Source organism: Hypanus sabinus, chromosome 10, assembly GCF_030144855.1.
Source record: "Hypanus sabinus isolate sHypSab1 chromosome 10, sHypSab1.hap1, whole genome shotgun sequence".
Taxonomy (NCBI): domain Eukaryota; kingdom Metazoa; phylum Chordata; class Chondrichthyes; order Myliobatiformes; family Dasyatidae; genus Hypanus; species Hypanus sabinus.
In genome coordinates, this window is record NC_082715.1 from 63,398,652 (window position 1) to 63,420,550 (window position 21,899).

Genomic DNA, 21,899 nt, shown 5'->3' on the forward strand with positions numbered 1-21,899 from the left:
TTCCTCTTCTGCCACACTGAGGCTGCTCTCAGGTTGGTCTAGGTAGCTCCAACCTGATGCCATGAACATCCATTTCTCCACGATCTGGTAACTTTCCCTCCTTCCCTTTCCTCTTCATTTCCCCACTCTGGCCCCTCTTTTATCTCTTCTCCTCCCATGCCTATCACCTCCCTGTGGTGTCCTTCCACTTTTTTTTAAACCCATGGTCCAGTCTCTTGTCTGATCAGATTTCTTCTTCTCCAGCTTTTTAATATCTATCACCTCCCAGATTCTTACTTCATTCCCGTCTCCTCCCCCACCCACCTGGCTTCATTTATCACTTTCTGAGATTTTACTCCTTCCCCACTTTCTTATTCTGGTATTTTCCAGTCCTGTCTAGTCCTGATGAAAGGTCTTAGCTCAAAATGTTGAATTTTCATTCATTTCCACAGATGCTGCCTGACCTCCCGAGTTTTTCCAGCATTTTGTGTGTGTTGCTCTGGATTTTCAGCATCTGCAGAATCTCATGATTACAAGTAACTGAAGTATTGTAATTAGACCTGTCTCTACCACTCAGCTGACAATTTCACTTGGTCCCTTAACAGCACATTTATGGTCAAGGAAGCCCAGCAGCATCTCCACTTTGAGAGAAGATTGAAGCAAGAGAGGCTGCCCCTCCTTATTCCAACCAATTTTTTTGTATATTATAATATAGTTTACTTTTTAAAGTGTCATAAATGCACCTTATGCTAAATGTCAATCTTCGAGAATATATTTTATTATTTTCTAAAAAAAAGTTATTTGTTATAATTTTACTTTATGTATTGTGTGTGTTATACATACTGTGTTGTGAACTTTGGTCCGGAGGAACGTTGTTTCGTTTGGCAGTATGCGTGTATATGGTTGAATAACAATGAACTTGAACTTCTTCAGAAGGTTATTCCATATACCCACCTCTGACCTTGAGACTGGTTGTATGTGTTCTCAAGCTTTTCTGTCTTCTGCCTAAAGGGTAGGGGCAGGAGAATGACAGGGGTAGAGGGGTTCTTAATTACATTAGCTGTAAGACATATAGGCAGAAGCCATAGAGGGAAAGCTGGTTTTAGTGAGATGCTGAGCTGTGTCCACAACTCTGCAGTTTGTTGTGGTCTTCTAGTTAGCACACTAATCCACAATGCATCTTAAAGGATGTTTTCTATGGCGCATCTGTAAAAATTGATTAGAGTCATCAGGAATATGCTGTATTTCAGTTTTCTGAAGGAAGAAGTGTTGATAGGTTTTCTTGGTCATTGTTGGACCCGGGAAGCTTGACCTGCTGAATCTACAAACTTGAAAGTTTCAACTGTCTCCACCTCAGCATAATTGACAGAGGCAGGTGTGTGTTTTATGACCTGTTTCTTGAAGTGGATGACCAGTTCTTTAGTTTTGGTGAAAATTTACTGACACCATGCTATTAGGCTCACTGTATTATGTATTGTTTGCTTAAAAACATGGGAAGTTGTTCTGGAACATTTGTTAAAGGTTCCCTATAGATAAAGGGTTTTCTTGTATTCGTTTGACTATAAATGGTGTTAGGCTAATCAAGTGAATATCCCACATCCAACTTTTTTTTTGTGGACTTGAACAAATCCAAGCTGACATTCTGAATGACTGACTTACTATCAATTATAGCGCACTTATCAACGAACCCGAAACCAGCTAACAGATAAAACATAGCCCAAGGATTAAACTACTGCATTCTCTTCAATCTTAACTAAAAACGTCACTAAGCCATCAATTTTAATGATTAATATGTGCCTGCCAAAACCAAATTTTGTGTGTTTTTGTTATTGCTATCACTAACACTAATATTAATTGTCAATCTACAGCTGCACTGCTCGTTAACAATATTACACAGAGAACAAAATAGTGAAATTAATTTTTGAACAGAAACAGATTTGGAGGATTAAGTTACATGAGAAACAGATTTTCCCCTTGTCTGTGCAAAGCTTATATTAGCAATATTTTCTGCGATTAAACTGCTGTTTTCCCCATCTTCTTCACTGTTGCTTCTACACAGCTGAATTGGTTCTTACTCAGCTGCTTCTACAAGTCCTAATGTTCTTGCTTCTCTTCTACTTAACTACAATTTTGCCTCTCCTGCCCATATTCTAATGCATAATCTCTTTATTTTCCCAATCCTTAATTAAAAGGAGATAAAAGAAATAATAAAAAGTGAAAGGAGTTTAGAAAGCCATAAGATATTCTGTTTTTCCATTCTGACTTTTATAGGGTCAAAAGGATACAGAAACAGGATCTTTGGCCCACTGAGTCTGCATCAACCATCAATCACTCATCTGTACCAACTATACATTAATCCCACTTTAATTCTCCACACATTCTGATCATCTCCTATTTGATTCTACCACTCAGTAGGAAATTTATGATGGCCAGTTAACTTAACAAACCACATTTTTGGGACATGGAGGGAAATAGAGCATTGGCAGGAAACTTACTCAGTCATAGTAGAACTTGCAAATTCCACAGTGTAGCAGAAGTTAGTAGTGAACTTCTGATTCTGACATTGTACTAGTTGTACTACTGTGTCACCATAAAATTGATAGATACTCTCTGTATTCTACAAATTTCTATAACAGAGCATTGTAACTGGCTGCATCACCATCTGGTGTTGGGTGGCGGGGGGGAGAAGAACCATTGAAAAACTAGTATTAAATGGCCTACTTTTACTTACTCACTGTAGCTTTTGACATTACAGATTGCCCCAAATTCCAAAGCAACAAATGGATGTGTCTATTTGAGGATCATAATCAGTTTGTAAGCTGCAGAGAGCCACAAAATTAGTCAGCTCTGTCGTGGGCACCAGCCTCCATCATATCCAAGACAACTTCATGGAGCAGTGCCTCAAAAAGGAAGCACCCAATATTAACGATACCCACCAGCCAGGACATGCCCTCTTCTCAATGCTGTCATCAGGAAGGAGGTATAGAAGCCTGATGGCACACACTCAATGATTCAGGAACAGATTTTCCCCTTCTACCATCCGATTTCTGAATGAATATTGAACCCATTAACACTACCTCACTACTTTACCGATTTGTTTTTGTATTATTTAATTATTATATATTTACTGTAATTCACAGCTTTTTCCCCAATGTCATCATGCATTGCATTGTACAGCTGCCACAGAGTTAACAAATTTCATGACATATGCCAGTGATATTAAACCAGATTCTGATTCTGTTAGTAACAACATTGAAGTATTTCAGAAACAAGAGAAAATCTACAGATGCTGGAAGTCCAAACAACACACACAAAATGCTGGAGGAACTCAGCATTGTGTGTGTTTTGCTTGAAGTATTTCAGTAAAAGATTTCACTAAAATCTTTCTAGGGTTCAGAAGGATGTTAGAAATCCCTGGAGTGCTTCTATTGTAGCAAATATTTATCTAGAATCAAATATGAACCTGATTAAACCAATTATGTTTTATCTATTACAGGACATTTTTCCTAAAAATATTTTTATTTGCAATCCTGAAGGATGAACTACCATCTGCTCCCGTAATGTTTCATATTCCTGCAGCTAGTCCTGCAGAACTAGCTTTTTCTTCCACCACCCTCCCAGTCCCCCCACATCAATTTGCCTGCTGGATCTCAGGCTCAGTACCTCCTCAGTTGATTTAACTGAGATCAGATGCACCATGCATAATCCTACTCAAGATCCTCTGCTGGTTTAATTCCAAGAGCAGCGAGGAGGGGAACGTTAACATGTTTCACCAGGGAAATGCTGTTTCTTTAACATGTCAAAATAGCGAAAACACACTCAATATTAGCACATTAATGAATTTGAAATATTTTAAGTCAAGCAGTAAAAATCAAATGCAAATGACAGGGATAAACAATATCTGAAATCCCACAAAGTCAAATCAACTGCATTCAGACCTACAGTCATGCTTGTCAGTTCTGCCAGTGTCCCTTGATGCATAATTGGTGAAAATGTGTGCATCCAGTACTTCACAGATATGCACAAGACAGTCAGTTCTTGGCCATTCTGAATTATCTGCCCCACGCAGCTGTGGGATGTTTTTAACTTAAGCTAAGATTGATGTACAATTACAGACTTTATAGGCAGGAGAGAGCAAAACCTTCAAATTGCAAGTTAGCTCTTAAGGTTTCAATTTTCAGCAATGCAGAATTTCTTTCACAGTTTACACTAAGTATGGTTTTTGTAAGTTACTATCTGCATACCTGTATTAAGAAATATCTGAAAAACTCAAGTTTTTGAACTAAAATTTAAGCTTAGTGCTAATTCTGAGGGGCAGTAACAGTATTTAAGTTCTAGTATGGCTGTTCTTCATTTCAAAATAAAGTCAAATTGTTATTTGTTAAACACTGATACCTGAAAAAGACTAGTATTACTCTTCAAGAGAAAATAGTACTACGAAAATTCATACCTTGTCTATTCTCAGAGGATATGCTGATCATACTTCCATCTTCAGCTAGTCCATTTTCCAAGTTATTATGAACCTGCATGAAACACAGTTAAAATTTTAAAGGTGAAAAAGTATAGATTCATGAGAATAGATGGCACCAAAATCCAGCTACACTGCATGCAACACTGAAGGGAACACCGAATATTCCTGTATAGGACTACTACAGCTAAGATCTAGTCAGACTCATGGGTACTTCAGTAAGCAATAATGTATTAAAACTGTTTAAAAAAAATGTATTGATATTGAAAATTGGAGTACCCCAGACTGCAGACTTAGGTTATGAGTGCAGTTCACATTTAAAAAAAAAGAAACAAAGAAAGAGTATTGGTTTGTAAATAAGCTTGCAATGCAGAGTTCTTAGACTCACCACTCCCAAATACCCTGCTGGTGTATGTACAGGTCTCTGATAAATAAAACTGAAGACTTCAGAGCAAGTCTGCTGTAACAGACAGACATCAGGGACTGCTGTGGTCTTTGCTTCATGGAAACACGGCTCACCACCTTTTCAAGACGCAGCCCAAGGGCTTCACCATCCAATGCAAAGACAGGACAGCTGAGTCTTTTAAAAGTAAAGGAGGTGGAGTATGCTTCATGACGAACTCATTGTGGTGCATAGACATGGTGATTCTATCTCAGTCCTGCTTACCCAATCTGGAACATCTAGTGGTAAATCAGTGTACATTCCACCCCAACCAACAAGCTCTGGAGGAGCTGAAGAGTGTGATCAGCAGTCACGAAACAGCACCCTCTGATGCCTTCCCTATCATTGCAGGGGATTTCAACCAAGGAAGCTTGAAGAAGTCTCTGACCAACTACCCCAAACTAAAGCTGTACAACCAACACACTTGACCACTGTTACACCACCATCCGTATTTGACGCTGCGGTCTGGTTCATGCAGCGGAAAGCAAAGCTCTCACGCGAATGCTGTCTATTGAACATTGGGGGTTAGCCATGTCACCGTAAAGCAAAGTACAACTAGTGCCTGATGTTGCTCTGGTACTCCAATCTTGCTTTGATGTCTTCAGTTTTATTTTCCTGGCACTGTTCCTTAGCTAGGAGGATGGTAATAAGAAGGGACCTCAGGGCCCTACGTTTCCATTTTAGCTGCAGCCCAGTATGTTCAGCATGTTTTCCTGAAAGGAAAGTGCACTTCTTGCGTAGGTCTGCAGTCCAGAGACAGCAGATTGAGGATCGACATATTTTCTAAATGGTTACAACAATGTTGCTTATTGAGGTACCTATGGTTGTGAATGTAGATTTCAGTTACGTTTAGAAACCAAAAATGAGAATATTTAATATTTCCTTTGGAGCTGCACACAAAGAGATGCCACTCTCCAGTGTCGTCTTGCTCTACATTAAGGGGAGGCAGTCGTGTTCCTTGAAAATCTTCCGTAACACAGAGCCGCATCATCTGTACATTCACCAGGAAATGAGTGCTGAACTTTGAGTTTATTTATTTATTTTTCTCCCTCACAAATATCATAAGAGCAACTTTGTATTTTTTGTCCCCGATTTTTTGGCAGTAATTTATAAATTCTGACAGGGCAACTTTCCATTACCCAAACTCTCATAATACAAGGATGGTCTGTTTACAAGTACAGGCAGCTCCTAGGATAAATTTGAATTCACAATCGTCTGCACAGTTTTCTTTTACACTAATATTTCTTGATGTATGGAAAATCATGACATTGCGGTCTTCCAGGAATGCAACCTGACTGTGATGTGGAAATCACTTAAACTCATGGTCCTTCAACATATCATTGAGAACTTACAAAATTAAATTGAGGAAAGATTTTATCCATATTTCAACTAAAACGTAACCCGAATAGTATAATGATTTGTTTAAGGTTTGCCACTGTTTCTGTGCCATCAAAATTAAATGTTGCTTCTTGGAGCTAAAGCAGCAAGCCAGATTGTGTTTTAATAGCCATAAGCAACATTTAAGGATATTAAACACATACTTGATGTAATCTATGTGACCCAAGGGGAGACCATTTAGAATTTAGAATCAGGGAACTGCAGTCAATACTATTTTTATTGTACCCATGATCTAGTTAATTTTAAGAAACTGGATAAAAGTCCTCACAATGAGGTCGATGTTATTCATAGGCTAACAAACTAGATTAGTTACATGCTTTTAAGCCAACCCTGGTCAGCATTTTGATCCTATAATGCACAATCTGCTTAGGATAATTCAGCCATTTCTATGCTAACAATTTTAATCATCTAATAAGCTAAGCAACCAGAGTAACAGTGTTTAGAAAACAGTTCAAAGAAAATTTTGATAAGAATGTTTTGCAATTTACGAATTTGTACAGCCCCTAACAACTTTTAGAAGTTATTTTTGAAGGGATATAAGGTGGTTTAAGTTAAAAAAAATGTACGCTGTCAACAGAATTCCTAAAAATTTCAAGAACAACCACTAACTCTCAAATGCTAATAGACCAACAGTAATACTGTCTATGGAAAACACAATAGCCTAGTACACTAAAAATCAATCACCATCACAGACAGGCGGTCTAATTATTCCCAATTCAGCAAGAGATTGATCTCTCCTGTGCTGTTGTGGCAAGTTAGTAAATGAAAGATAAAAACAGAGGAGGAGGGCAAGGAAAGTGGCCTCAATCTCATCTCTAAAGGGCCACATAATATCTGCCACTATCATCACCAACTCTCACATTCATCAAACTTTACTCAGCTGCCAAGGTACAGTATAAGCTCTGTAAAAATGTTAACTAGATGTTTCATTGCAGAGATTGTCAAATACAGTAAGATTGATATATTTTTTTTTACAGATTTCAGATTGAGACTCCATATCTGATGATAAATTTAGAATATACAAAGCTCATTGTCAGAATTACACAATCCAGAAGGATGAATTACCACCTGCTCCTGTAATGTTTCATATTTCTGCAGCCATCACAACTGGCTTTTTCTCTGCCCCACCCATTTTCACTGCTGGATTGAGAACCCAAACATTTTTATTCACCAAATTCCAAAAGCTTTAGGTTTACTTTAATGATATTACAACTTCAATGATATAACAAATTCAGTGAATATTCATTGCTTCAAAATATCTGTTGATCATAAGACTGGAATAAATAGCTTAGGTGTTTTATACCATGCATCACAGAGCTAAAAGAAAATTGGGGAACGAACTGCAGATGTTGGAATTCTAAAACGGTCAAGCAAATGAAGCAGCAGTTGTGGAACGTCAGAGTCAACATACTGGGTCAATGACACTTTGTCAGAACTTGGAAAGAGCAAGATGAAAATTAGTTTTCAATTGAGGAGAAGGTGGTAGAGCAATACTCAGAGCAACAGAAATGTCTCCAATAGGATAAGACAAGATGGTAAGGTGGTGATTTTCTTTTTCCTGTTTTGATATCCTATTGGCTCATTTGTTTCTCCCCACCTAAGTTTAGCCTGCCAGGAGGATCTCACCACTAGAATACTAACTTGCATCTCTTTCACAAATCTAAAACAATGAAAGTTTCCCTTTCCCCAAATGCTGCTCCATTAATATATATTTCAATTGTGAATTTGCATTTCTGGTGTGTGAAGATAGTCTGTCCAGAAATCGGTATGATTCTCAGACCAATATTTTTCACTGAGAGTTGTGGCATTTTAAGTCCATGGACCAATTTAATAGCAGCAACAAGTTACGTTGGTTGATTGCAATAGGGAAACAAGTCACAAACTTCACAATACTATACACAAAGTATTTGTAGAACTCCGGTTTGCACTGCAGGGCTGGTAATCGTTGAGGAGCAGCAAACCATCAGCTTTTGAAACCTCATAACAGTTTTGAAGTAGTCACAAGGAGATACTGCCTTTTCACAATGTCAAGAACAATCATGACAAATGAAAGAACAGTTAGAAATAAAATAGAATTAAGTACTAAAGAATGTGAAGAGTAGAGAGAATCAGCCTGCAGAGATATAACAACATGTAGGCAGCTTATTTTAGGAATTATACACATCTGAACTGATGAATGTGGTTAAACACACTATTTCACAAATCATATGGATCAACTGGACTAAGCACAAGTAGATTTTTAAATCTCAAGTTCATACCTTTTGACAAATTACTTTCAGGCTATGTAGCCTATCCAATGATTCCTGTGGTTTCCCCAAGTACTGTGGTAGCTCAGCGTGAAGGATTCTCATTGAAAATGGTATCATGGACCCTACAAATCGGATCAAAAAAAGTTATGACTACATAAGCGAATCAACTATTTCTTAAACACAACAGTTTCTGCAGGTGCTGTAAATCCAGACCAACACACACAAAATGCTGAAGGAACTCAGCAAGTCAGGCAGCATCAATGGAAATAAACAATTAATCATTCAGGACTGCAAAGGACGAGGAAGATGCCACAATAAAATGGTTGGGAGAGGGGAACGAGGCTAGCTGGAACGTGATAGGTGAAACCAGGTGGGTAGGAAAGGTCAAGGTCTGGAGAAGAAGGAATCTGATAGGAGAGGAGAGTGGGAGGAAGAGAAGGAGGAAGGGAGCCAGGGGAAAGTAGTTGGTAGGTGAGAAGATGTAAAAGGTCAGAGGAGGGAAAAGAGCAAGGTTGGGGATGGGGGGGATTTGTTTACAGGAAGGAGAAATCGATATTCAGGTTTTGCCTGAAGTGATATAAGCTCCCAGTTCCAGACCTCATCTCTAACTGATTAACCTGTTGCTGGCCGCACCCACAATCCAAGAAATTTAAAAAAAAATTAAAAATGGAGCAACCTACACACTACAGCTACTCGTTAATGACAACTAATATAAAGACAAAGAAACAGGTAATTCAGCAGAAGTACCTTCTTATATAAGGTCAACATTTAATGCCTACACTACTATGCTTTGGGCTGAGCATTTTCAGGAAACAGTTAAGAGTCAATGCCATTTGAATTGGTATGATAAAGAGATCAAACGCAGGTTAGGATAGCGGATTTTCCTCCCTAAATACTTTAATGCCTCAATGAATCAGGTGAGCTTTTACAATAATTGAACTAAACTAGCTTTTTATTCCCAGTTAACTAAATCACTGGGTTTAAATTCCTGCTGCTGAATCATTGGTACAGATATTGCTGAAAAAGTAACTTTACTAAGATGTTGCCTTGTTCATGTAAATCCTTAGAGACCTTTGGACTGATCAGAAGTGTTAGATGCAAATGTGCAAGGCTTAATCAGTAAATTTGGAAATGAAATTAGGAGGTGTTGTTGATTGTTAAGATTGGGAAGAATCATAGACTACAAGGGGATTTTGATCAGTTAGGGAAGTAGGCTGAGGAGTGGTAAATGGATTTCAACACAGTAAGTCTGAGGTGATACATTTTGGAAATTCAAAACAGAATAAGACTTGTACTATGCGTGGTCAGGGTCAAGGGAATGTAATGATCCAGAGAACTCTCAGAGTACATGTGCACTGTTTGTTGAAAGTGGCAACAAAGCTAGACTAGGTATGAAAAAGGTACTTAGCCTTCATCAGTCATAGGGCATGTTGCAGTTGTACAATTCATATCTTGAGGCTACACTTGGAGCATTGTGTACAGAGTACAGAATACTAAAAAGATTCATGAGGATGTTACAAGAACTGGAGGGCTTGAGTTGCAGGGAGAGGCTGGTCAGGCAAGGTCTTTATTCTTTAGAACATAGAATGAGGTATGACCTTACCAAGTAGTTTAAAATTACGAGTCATAGATGAGCTAGATGGTAACAGTCTTTTTCCCAGGGTGGGGGAAAGTGATATCATGTTTAGTATTTTGTCTGCTTAGTTTATATTACTTCATTAGCAATAATTCAAGCCTGAAAATGTTTTACTAATTGTGCCCTTCATTTCTGAGACTTGCAAACTAAAATACTTTGTCCTCAGCATATATAGTACATGAGATAGAATGTCTGTTATGAACTTGCAACTAGCTGCTCTGTTGAAAACGAAACAGCATGTAACAAGGGTATCCCATAATAATGGCAACAGTTGTAATTTTCAACTAGGATACTGTGGATTATGATTAATTGGGACACATCGGGACCAGTACATTTTGGCCCAGTTAGCCAAAATTTCATGGATATAGATAAAAAGGAATAAAAAAACAAACTTAATAAAATTTATGCATTTAAATGAACCACAGAATAAAATGGAACACTACAGTGTATGGAATGAACAAAATCAGTGCAGACACCTAGTGCTGGTAATGCAGAGTCTTCGTACAATGTTATCAATAATTGCTTCCTCCAAATCTTCATTTTCTTTGTAACACTCAAGATGACTGTCAATGCTTCCAAATACTTTGCAGCTCCTTTGATGAAGTAATGAAATAGTTTCATTTTCACCCCAGGCCATTTCTGACATCTCCAAACCTTAATGCTTGACACCACAATGAGCAAAACCGTTCCAAATTGTCTACTGCTTTTTCATCTCCATGATCTCGATATTTATTGCTTATTGATTTATTATTTTTCTTTCTCTTTGTATTTGCTGTTTTTATTTTGCACTCTATCACAACCATATTCTTTCAGTTGTGTTGCAACCAGAAGAGGAGCAGAATTAGGCTCCACAATTTCATTTTTTCCAAATTTAATCTCTCTCTCAAACCCATTCCCCATCCTTCTCCCCAAAACCTTTGACACCCTAACTGATCAAGAATCTAGCACACTCTGCTTTAGATACACACAATAACTTACCCTCCACAGCTGTTTGTGGCAATGAATTCTACAGATTCACTACCCTCCAGCTAAAGAAATTCCTCCTCATCTGTTTTAAATGGATGTCCTTCTATTCGGAGGACTGAACCTGCAAACTAATCTTTAAGGAATCCTACTGAAGGACTCAAGCCCCTTTGCACCTCTAATTTTGGAATTTTTTCTCCATATAGAAAATAGTGCACCTTTATCCTTCTATCAAAGTGCATTATCATAAATTTCCCATTACTATATTCCATCTTCTACTTCCTTGCTCACTTTCTCTATCAAAATCTTTCTGTAGACCCCATACAGAAAACCACTAGTCACCAGGAGCCAACTAGAAAAGGCCCCCTTTATTTCCACTCCTTGTCTCCTACCAGTCAGCTGATCTATCCTTGCCAGTATCTTTCCTATAATACTATGGGCTCTTATCTCGTTAAGAAGCCACATGTGCAACATCTTTTCAAAGGCATTCTTCAAATCCAAGAATACAACATCCACTGATTCTCCTTTGTCTATCCTGCCTGTTGTTTCCTCCAAGAATTCCAACAGATTTGTCAGGCAAGATTTCCGCTAAAAGAAACCATGCTGATTTTGGCCTACTTTATCATGCACCTCCAAGTATGTCGAAACGCATCCTTAATAAAGAACTGCAACGTCTTCCCAACCACTGAAGTCAAACAGACTGACTTTTTCCTTTTTTCTGCCTCCCACCTTGCTCAAAGAGTGGAGTAACATTTGCAAGATTCCGGTCTTCCAGAACCATTCCAGAATCAACTGATTCTTAAAAGAACATCATTATTGCCTCCACAATCTTCTCAGCTACCTCCTTCAGAACCCTGAGGTGTAATCCATCTGGTCCAAGTGGCCTATCTATCTTCAGACCTTTCAGTTTCCAAGCAACTTCTCTTTAGTAAAAGCAACTACTGCCCACTGACACACTCAAATTTCTGGTATACTTCTAGTGTCTTCCAGAGTAAAAACTGTTGCAAAATACTTAAATTTGTCCGCCATTACTTTGTCCCTCTTTACTCTCCACTTAGCATCATTTCCAGCATTCTGATATTCACTCTCACATCTCTTTTACTTTTTATAAAACTTTTGGTATCCTCTTTTATATTATTGGCCAGCTTACTTTCATAATTCATCTTTTTTTTTCCTTTTGAATTTTAAAAAATTGCTTTCTGGTGGTTTTAAAAGCTTCTCAATGCCCTAATGTCCCAGTAATTTTGGCTATATTAAATGACCTTTTTATTTTTTGTCTTTATGCTGTCTTTGACTATTTCTTGCCACAGTTGCATCATCCTCCCTCTGGAATACTTCTTCATCTTTGGGATGAATTTACCCTCTATCTTCCAAATTGCTGTTCTGCTGTTGTCCCTGCTACTGTCCCCTTTAAATAAACTTTGGCTCACTCCTCTCTTGTGCCTCTGTAATTCCCTTTCCTCCATTGTAATACCGATGCATTTGGTTTTAGCCTCTCCCTCTCAGACTGCAGGGTGAATTCTATCATACTGTAATCACTGCCTCCCATGTATTCCTTTACTTTAAGCTCCCTAATCAAATCTGGTTATTACACAACACCCAAACCAGAAATGCCTTTCCCCCAAGTGGACTCAACCACATAAAAAGCCATCTCATAGGCATTCGACAAATTCCTTCTATTGGGATACAGTGCCAACCTGATTTTACCAACCTACTTGCATATTGAAATCACCATGACTACTGTAAAACTGCCCTTTTTACATGTTTTTTAAAAAAAATCTGATTTCATTTTTAACCAACAGAGCCAGCCCACCCCCTCGTCCTACCTGCCTGTCATTTCGATACAAAGTGAATCCTTGGATGTTAAGCTCCCAACAATGAGCTTCTTTCAGCCATGACTCAGTGATGCTCAAAACATCATTCCTGCCAATCTCTAAGATCATCTACCTTATTCTGTTTACTGCATGCATTTAAATAAGGCCTTAAGACCATAAGACATAGGAGCAGAATTAAGCCATTTAGCTCATTGAGTCTGCTCTGCCATTCCATCATGGCTGATCCCAGATCCCATTCAACCCCATACACCTGCCACCGCACCATATCCTTTGAGGCCCTGACCAATCAGGAAACTATCAACTTCCGCCTTTAATACAAGGCCATAAGACATGGCAGCAGAGTTAAGCTATTTATTATTATCTGAACAGTGGCTGATTAGGAAAAGGGGAGATGCAACGAGACCTGGGTGTCACTGTACACCAGTCATTGAAGGTGGGCATGCAGGTACAGCAGGCAGTGAAAAAGGCAAATGGTATGTTGGCATTCAAAGCAAAAGGATTTGAGTACAGGAGCAGGGAGGTTCTACTGCAGTTGTACAAGGTCTTGGTGAGACCACACCTAGAATATTGTGTGCAGTTTTGGTCCCCTAATCTGAGGAAAGACATTCTTGCCATAGAAGGAGTACACAGAAGGTTCACCAGATTGATTCCTGGGATGGCAGGACTTTCATATGAAGAAAGACGTAATCGACTAGGCTTATACTCACTGGAATTTAGAAGATTGAGGGGGGATTTATTGAAACATATAAAATTCTAAAGGGATTGGACAAGCTAGATGCAGGAAGATTGTTTCCGATGTTGGGGAGGTACAGAAAGAGGGGTCACAGTTTAAGGATAAAGGGGAAGCCTTTTAGGACCAAGATGAGGAAAAACTTCTTCACACAGAGAGTAGCAAATCTGTGGAATTCTCTGCCACAGAAAACAGTTGAGGCTGGTTCATTGGCTATATTTAAGAGGAAGTTAGATATGGCCCTTGTGGCTAAAGGGATCAGCGGGTATGGAGAGAAAGCAGGCACAGGGTTCTTAGTTGGATGATCAGCCATGATCATACTGAATGGCAGTGCAGGCTCGAAGGGCCGAATGGCCTATTCCTGCACCTATTTTCTATGTTTCTATGCTTCTATTTGGCCCATCGAGTCTGCTCCGCCATTCAATCATGTTGGATCCTTTTTCCCCTCCTTAGCCCCACACCCATGGACTTGGCTCCACTGCAGTTTGTGGCAGAGGATTCCATAGATTCACCACTCTGGCTAAGAAAAAATCCTCCTAACCTCTGTTCCAAAAGGTTGCCGCTCAATTTTGAGGCTGTGCCCTTTAGTTCTGGGTACGCCCACCAGAGGAAAAATCCTCTCCACATCTACCTTATCTAGTCCTTTCAACATTTAGTATGTTTCAATGAGATTACCCTGTATTCTTCTAAATTCTAGAGAGTACAGACACAAAGCTGCCAAACTCTGCTCACATTAACTGCTTAATTCCTGGAATCATCCTTTTGAACCTCCTCTGGACTGTCTCCAATGACAACACATCCTTTCTGACATAGGGGGCACAAAACAGTTGACAATAGTCCAAGTCTTACCTATATTCTACCATCATATTTGACCCACCAAAGTGAACCACCTCACACTTAACTGAGTTGAACTCCATCTGCCACTTCTCAGTCCAGTTTTGCATCCAATCAATGTCCAACTGTAACCTCTGACAGCGCTCCACACTATCCACTACACCCCCAAACTTTGTGTCATCAGCAAATTTACTAACCCATCCCTCCACTGATAGCTTCATATTTCCCCTTACTCTAATTAATTGCTTTCCTAATTTGTCTGTTCCTGTCTCTCTCCAATGTTATGGTAAAGCAGATAGAATTGTGATCACTATCTCCAAAATGCTCTCCCACTGAGAGAACTGACACCTGACCAGGTTAATTTCCCAATACCAGATCAAGTACAGCCTCTCCTCTTGTAGGCTTATCTACATATTGTGTCAGGAAACCTAACAAACTCCACCGCATCTAAACCCCTTGCTCCAGGGAGATGCCAATCAATATTTGGGAAATTAAAATCTCCCACTACGACAACTCTGTTGTTATTATTACACCTTTCCAGAATCTGTCTCTCTAACTGCTCCTTGCTGTCCCTGTTACTATTGGGTGGTCTATAGAAAACACCCAGTAGAGTTATTGACCCCTTCCTGTTCCTAACTTCCACCCACAGAGACTCAGTAGACAACCCCTCCATGACTTCCACCTTCTTTGCAGCCGTGGTACTATCTCTGATCATCAGTGCCAAGCCCACCTCTTTTACCTCCCTCCCTGTCCTTTCTAAAACATCTAAAGCCTGGCACTCTAAGTAACCATTCTTTCCCTTGAGCCACCCAAGTCTCTGTAATGGCCACATCATAGTTCCAAGTACTGATCCACGCTCCAAACTCATCCACTTTGTTCATGATGCTTACATAGAACCATCAGTCTGAGTGCATCCCTTCTCTATCACCTGCCCATCCTCCCTCTCACACTGCCTACAAACTTTCTCTATTTGTGAGCCAACCACCCCTTCCTCTGTCTCTTCAGTTTGGTTCCCACTCCCAGCAATTCTAGTTTAAATACCCGTAGCACAATGCACTATCGTTCCTTTTAGCAAAATGCATTATCATACATTTCCCAACACTGTATTCCAACTGCCACTCTTTTGCCCTTTCTTCCAATTTGTCTAAGTCCTGCTGCAATCACGTTGCTTCCTCAGCACTACCTACCCATCGACCTATCTTTGTATCAAAGGCAAACTTTGCCATAAAGCCATCAATTCCACTATCTAAATCACTAACAATGTGAAAAGGAACAACACTAGTCACTGGCAGCCAACCAGAAAAGGCCCTCTTTATTCCCACTCGCTGCCTCCTGCCTGTCAGCCATTCTGCTATCCACGTATCTTTCTTGTAATGCCATGATATTTTATCTTGTTCAGTAGCCTCATGTGGAGTCTTATCAAATGCTTTCTGAAAATCCAAGTAAAGGACATCCACTTCCTCACCTTTGTCCACTCTGCTTGCTACTTCCTCGAAGAACTCTAACAGATTTTCCAGGCAAGATTTCCCTTCACAGAAACCATGCTGACTTTGACTCCAACACTTGCCCAACCACTGATGTTAGGCTAACTGGCCTCAATCCAGTATTCAGTTATACCCTTTGTAGTACTTCAACTCATCCCACTGAATGCAATGAGTTCTAATTAGCGCTTTGTACAGCTGTACATGATGTCCCAACAATTGTACTCTTACACCTCAGCCAATGAAAACATGCATAACAAATGTTTTCTTTACCACCCCATCCACCTGTGTTACTACTTTCAACATGCTGTGGACTTGCGTCACAAGGTCCCACTGTATATCAATACTCCTGAAGTTCTTGACGTTTACTTTCCAAAGTGCATGGATAAAAATTTCATCTGCTACCCCTCTGCCCATACTTCCAGCTGATTCATCTGTAATCTTGGAGAACCTTCCTCACTATCTGGAATTCCACCGCTTTTACCTGATATTATTAATTAGAGTGGCTGTGTATATATTAATCATTTACATACATTACAAACAGCAGAATTTAATCTTCTGGGCCTCCTACCATTTGAGACCTTGTCAAAAGCCTTACAGTAGTTTATGTAAATCATTTCAAACATCTGGTGGAAGAGTATTATTTTACTTTCACCCTTAACTCAATACCAAGACTAAAAGCTCAACTGTTTCACGTGAAAGCTTCTTGTGGATAGAATCAATTCAAATCATTGGTGAGATCAACACAAGGACAATCAGACAGCCTATGACTGTACTTCATAACTTCCCTGTGTAAATTGGGTTAATCATGAACACAGTCACCAGATCATTTGAATTGAAGTGAATTGGTAGAGAATATTTTCTGGTAACACTACAACTGGAATAAATATAGCTTCCTATTTTTGTCATAGTAAACTACGTAAGAATTTTCTGCTTTTCACAACTTTTCATACAACTTTCTGCATAAGATGCAAGGTAAATAAGTAATTTATGAATTTGTTTAGCTGTAAATTTACAGTGCATTTGGTAGAATTCCAATAATCCAGCATCTGGTTGTTTGGAAATCCTGAAAGTTTGGTATCTGGCTCATTCTTTTGTTTGGTACATAGACAGGGTTTTCAGTCGGGTCTAGGGTTTAGCTGGCGAGCTGGGACTTCAGCTGCAGATGAGGTGCACAGCAGCAGCGACCAGTAACGTAGGTAGGTTTGCAGCTGTAGCCAAGGTGCAGAGTGCTTGCACACTTCCTGCACCCTTTCATTTCAGTCAGTTCACTGGAGAATTTATTGTACTAATGTGTAAAAGTGAAATAAGAGCATGTAGGTGTATCATTAGGAATAGACTCTAACAGTCCAGCACCACCAAAGTTCTAAGTGTGCTGGATTATGAGTTTTATTGCATATCTTCATATTTAAGGCCTTTGCAATTCCTCTGGAGGTAAATTTTGCCAAATAAAAAGAAATGGAACTCCAAAAAGGACTCCTGAGAATTATTTTGAAAAAAAATTACCATCGCTAATTAGACAACAGAAGGTGAAAACCTTGACTAGTAGGATCAAGGAAGATTTTGAAAGCCTACTTGAATGTATTTCATTTAAGTAACAGTAGAAAAAGACTTATACCAGTGCAGTTCAAAACATTCAGGGATACTATAAATTCATTAAGTACAAAATTCATAATTCCTTCATCAAGAACACATTGTAGCACCAAAATGTACACTGGCAAATGGTTCATCATTGAGCTGAAGCAGTCACACCTAGGAATGTTGTAATAAGTGTGGGAGAATAAAAAATACTGTATAATTGGAATGGATATTTAATTTTTCCTTTTGATTTTTTAAAATATTTAATTATTTTCTTGATACTTGCATTGTTGCCAAGGCCAACATTCATAGTCCATTCCATGTTGCCCTACCAAAAGTGAAAATAAGCCACTGTTGCAGTCCATGGAGTGAAAATACAGTTATGCAGAGAGCTTCAGGATTTTAATCCAGTAGTGGACAGCAACAGATGTCATAGACTGGAAGATGTATCACTTGAAGGAACTGAGAATATTATCCGAATAAAATTTTAACCGTTTTGACAATAATTACACCACAAACATTCTCACTGGCAGCAAAGCACTTCAAAATATTTTCAGTCATAAATGACATCATACAAATGTAAGTTTTTTAATTCCTTTTTAAATGAACATCACTTAATGTACAGTTTCAAAAGCCTGCAGCTTTGAAATTGGCCTGCTTAGGAGGCAGTGTGATGGGACAAATTGATCATACGGAATTCGTAAAGAGCCATTAAACAGTCACAGCTCATTATTCTTAGCAGATGCTGAAGAGTGCTGATTAAGCTTCTCTGCTCACTTAGTATTCTTGCTCCACAGTAATATTTCTTCCAAAGCTTATTGCTTTTCATAGCGAAGCAGCACCATGTGGCAAATTCTGATGGACAAATTAAATAATTCAAGATGGCCACATAATAGTACTTAAAAGATGCAGTAAACAAAGCCTAGTGTATTCAGCAGCCATTGATTTTCTTGGTTGCCTGATAAAAACAAGCACCCTGTGGTTTGTGAAATATGGCAAGGGGAATTGATTGTTGACACAATACAATTAAAAAGAATCCAAAAGCAATTCTCAAGATTATTTTAAAATTAAAAAACTACTTGCTTCCTTAACTCAAATCAAGTTTTCTTGAAGTTACACACAGTGCAGACTTTTAAAAATCCTTATATCTGTTTAATCTGCTTTTTCCCCATTGTGTTTTAATGATTTTTCTGAGTTTTCATATGTGGAGCTTTTGTATATCTGGACTCAAATTCTCTAGTATTTAAAAGAATGAAAGTTGGCCTTAAAAAATCACCTTAAAATGTTTGAAAGGGTTGAAAATTAGTTCACTGGCCCAGATTATAATTAGACTTTACAGTTTCAGAATAAGTGGCTACCCATTTAGGATTAGAATTTTTTTCGGAGGCAAAGGGAATCATTAGAATGGTTGCTGAGGCTTTACAAGGCATTGGTCAGACCACATTTGGTGTGTTGTGAACATCTTTAGCCCCTTATGTAACAAAGCATGTGCTGGAATTGGAGATAATCCAGATGAGGTTCACAAGATTTATCTCGGAAGTGAAAGGGAGCATTTGACGGCTTTGGGTCAGCACTCACTGGAGTTTAGAAGAATGGGGGGGGAGGGGGGGTGGCTCTTATGGAAACCTACCAGACACTGAAGACAGAGTAGACATGGAGAGGATGTTTCAAATAATGAGAGAGTCTAGGACCAGAGGGTACAGACTTAGAGGAGAAAGATGTCCCTTTAGAGAGGAGAAAGGGAAAAATTTCTTTAGCCAGAGGGTGGTGAATCTGTGGAGGACAAGTCATTGTGTACACTTAAAGTGGCAGTTGACAGGTTTTTGATTAGTAAGGGTGTCAAGGGTTATGGGAGAAGGTAGGTGAATGGGGTTGAAAGTGAAAATAAATTAGCCATGATCAAATGGTGAGCAGACTCAATGGCCTAATTTTGCTCCAACCATATACCAATATATGGTATTACATAAAATAATTAAGACTTCTAAAATAATTAGATTATAACTTCTCTGTAACAAAGCATAATCTAAAACTCATATTGAGTGTGAATAGAGAATGGGCAAAAATATTCCTACCAGCACAAAGATCAGCTAATTTCCATGGTATTATCCTAATCAAAAGTTTGTAGGTTCAAGTTCCATTTGGACATTTGAGCAGAAAGATATAGGTTGATACTATAGTCCTTGTCCTGCTGTTTTAAGAACATTGAATGGTTTGCTACCACAATACAATGGACTCTTAACCTCACAATCTACCTCTCATTATGATCTTGTACCTTACTATTTACTTACATTGCCCTTTCTGTATAGTTATTGCACTCTATTCTACACACTGTTATTGCTTTATCTCATTTTACCTCAATGCACTAATGATTTGATCTATATGAACAGTATACGAGTTTTCCACTTTACCTCAATACATATAACAATAATATACCAATTCTATTTCCTATGGATGAATCAATACAATGCAATAGCTTGTCTTTTTGAGAAGATAGCAAGTTAAGGCACAATTTGCATTTAACCACTTCTGGCTTCCTTCCCATCTCAGACCTTCTATTTTGTTCTCTTGGGTTTTCCCTTCCACTGTTTTCAGTTTAAAATTTAGCACACTTTTAACTTCTACTCATTGTGTACCATAATTGGCCTAAAGGATAAATTCTGTTCCTCTCATCACAGATGCTGTCCAAGATGCTGAATATTTTTACAATCTGTTTCAGATTATCAGTCAGTGCCTATAATATTTTTATTTTATATTCAAACATAAATTTAGCCAAGGAAACTACGTTTTGTATTATTGGTTCAAGATAATAACAAAAGCCTATTCTGCCTTCCCTACAGATTAAATTTCCCTTCCACAATTCATTCAATTTTTACCAAACCTGTTTCACTGTGTTCCAGATCAATAAATGCAAGTTGCCATACTTTCTATGTTTACCAACTCTCCAGTTAATGAAAAGTTTCCCACTTATTGTGTCAAAATTGTCCCTTTAATATTCTCTGATCTGATAACAATCCTAGCTTTTCCTTCATCTTTGGCAATAGCTCCAACAAAATCTTCATGCACCCTTTCTATAATTCCTAAACTTTGGTGTTTTTAACTATCTAAAAGATATGACAGAGGTTACAGCTCCTGAAGAATTTAAATTTTGAATATACATGAAAGAGAAGTTGACTTAAAAAAACTTAATACAATGAAAATAAAAAATATTAAAGCTGGATACACTGATCTTTTCTCTCCATTAAAATGACATTATTTCATACAGTATACATTAACTGAATATAACCAAAAAATAACCTCTGCGTCCAGGGTATACATGTGGATAGTATTCATAGTACAAATCTGGCTGATCAAGGTTCCCGAATGACTCAAATTCCATCTCAGCATTTTGGAATAAACTCAGCTTCATCAACAAGGCTAGTCGCACAAACCATAGCTGCAAGAATGAATACAATATTGTTATTTTGTCTGCACCATATTAAATTACATCTGTAAACTATAATTGTTTAAACACTGACATTTTGAATCTAAACTGGCTCTGTTCTACATACAATTATATATAATAGTAGATCCACAATTGAGATGCAGAGGAGTATATTTTTCATTCCAGATTACAATAAATTACTTACAAAAATCAGGAACAAGTAACTTCGTTCATAGTGAAACTAAGTCAGTATATCCCGAGTTTTGAAAACTTAATTTAGCATTCAAATCTTAAACATCTTAGCTATTTCTAAAATTGTGCAGTGACGTACCTTTACATTTGTATCATTATAACAAAACTGAAGGCGAGTTTTATGTAGATCACAACATAACAAAGTCAGACCCAAGTGATGCTGATAATGAACAAAATGAGCTTCAAAATACAAATTTGAATCATATGCTGTACTTAAAATATGTATAAATTGCACTTTTACCCCAAATGCTATTTAAAACAAATATTTTTAAAATAATTTAATTGCTATAGTAATTACCACATAAGCTGTTTTTATATACAGCTATTTTCTTGAGAAGTACGTATTATTTTAAAAAAAAGAAACCAATGTTGTCTGATTCACAAGATAGGCATCATCGCGAGAGGATCAGAAAACAAAATTAATTGGCACAACTATCTACCTGTACAGAATCTGTCGTGTGGTTTGTTGGTTGACCACTTTTGCCATAGCCTTGACCGTGTGCAGTGAGTAATCTTCCACAGAGATCAACAGCAGCTCTCCAATTCTTAGTATTCTGTTGGGAAAAGAAAATAAAATTGTGAATCCACCAACTACTTTTAGTAGAACAGTGGTGAATGTCACTTTGAAAAAGG

At 38.2% G+C, this 21,899-nt stretch overlaps 1 protein-coding gene across 4 annotated transcripts in view; it reads right to left on the minus strand.

The window, feature by feature from the left end:
- Positions 1-21,899, minus strand: part of trappc12 (trafficking protein particle complex subunit 12) — a 111,673-nt gene that overhangs the window by 60,225 nt on the left and 29,549 nt on the right. For all 4 annotated transcript variants that reach the window (XM_059981990.1, XM_059981991.1, XM_059981989.1 and 1 more), the window contains 4 exons: positions 21,707-21,820; positions 20,888-21,026; positions 8,546-8,658; positions 4,430-4,502 (listed from right to left, as the gene is read on the minus strand). In XM_059981990.1, the coding sequence (XP_059837973.1) occupies positions 4,430-4,502; positions 8,546-8,658; positions 20,888-21,026; positions 21,707-21,820 (439 nt within the window). The remainder of the gene's footprint in view (positions 1-4,429; positions 4,503-8,545; positions 8,659-20,887; positions 21,027-21,706; positions 21,821-21,899) is intronic.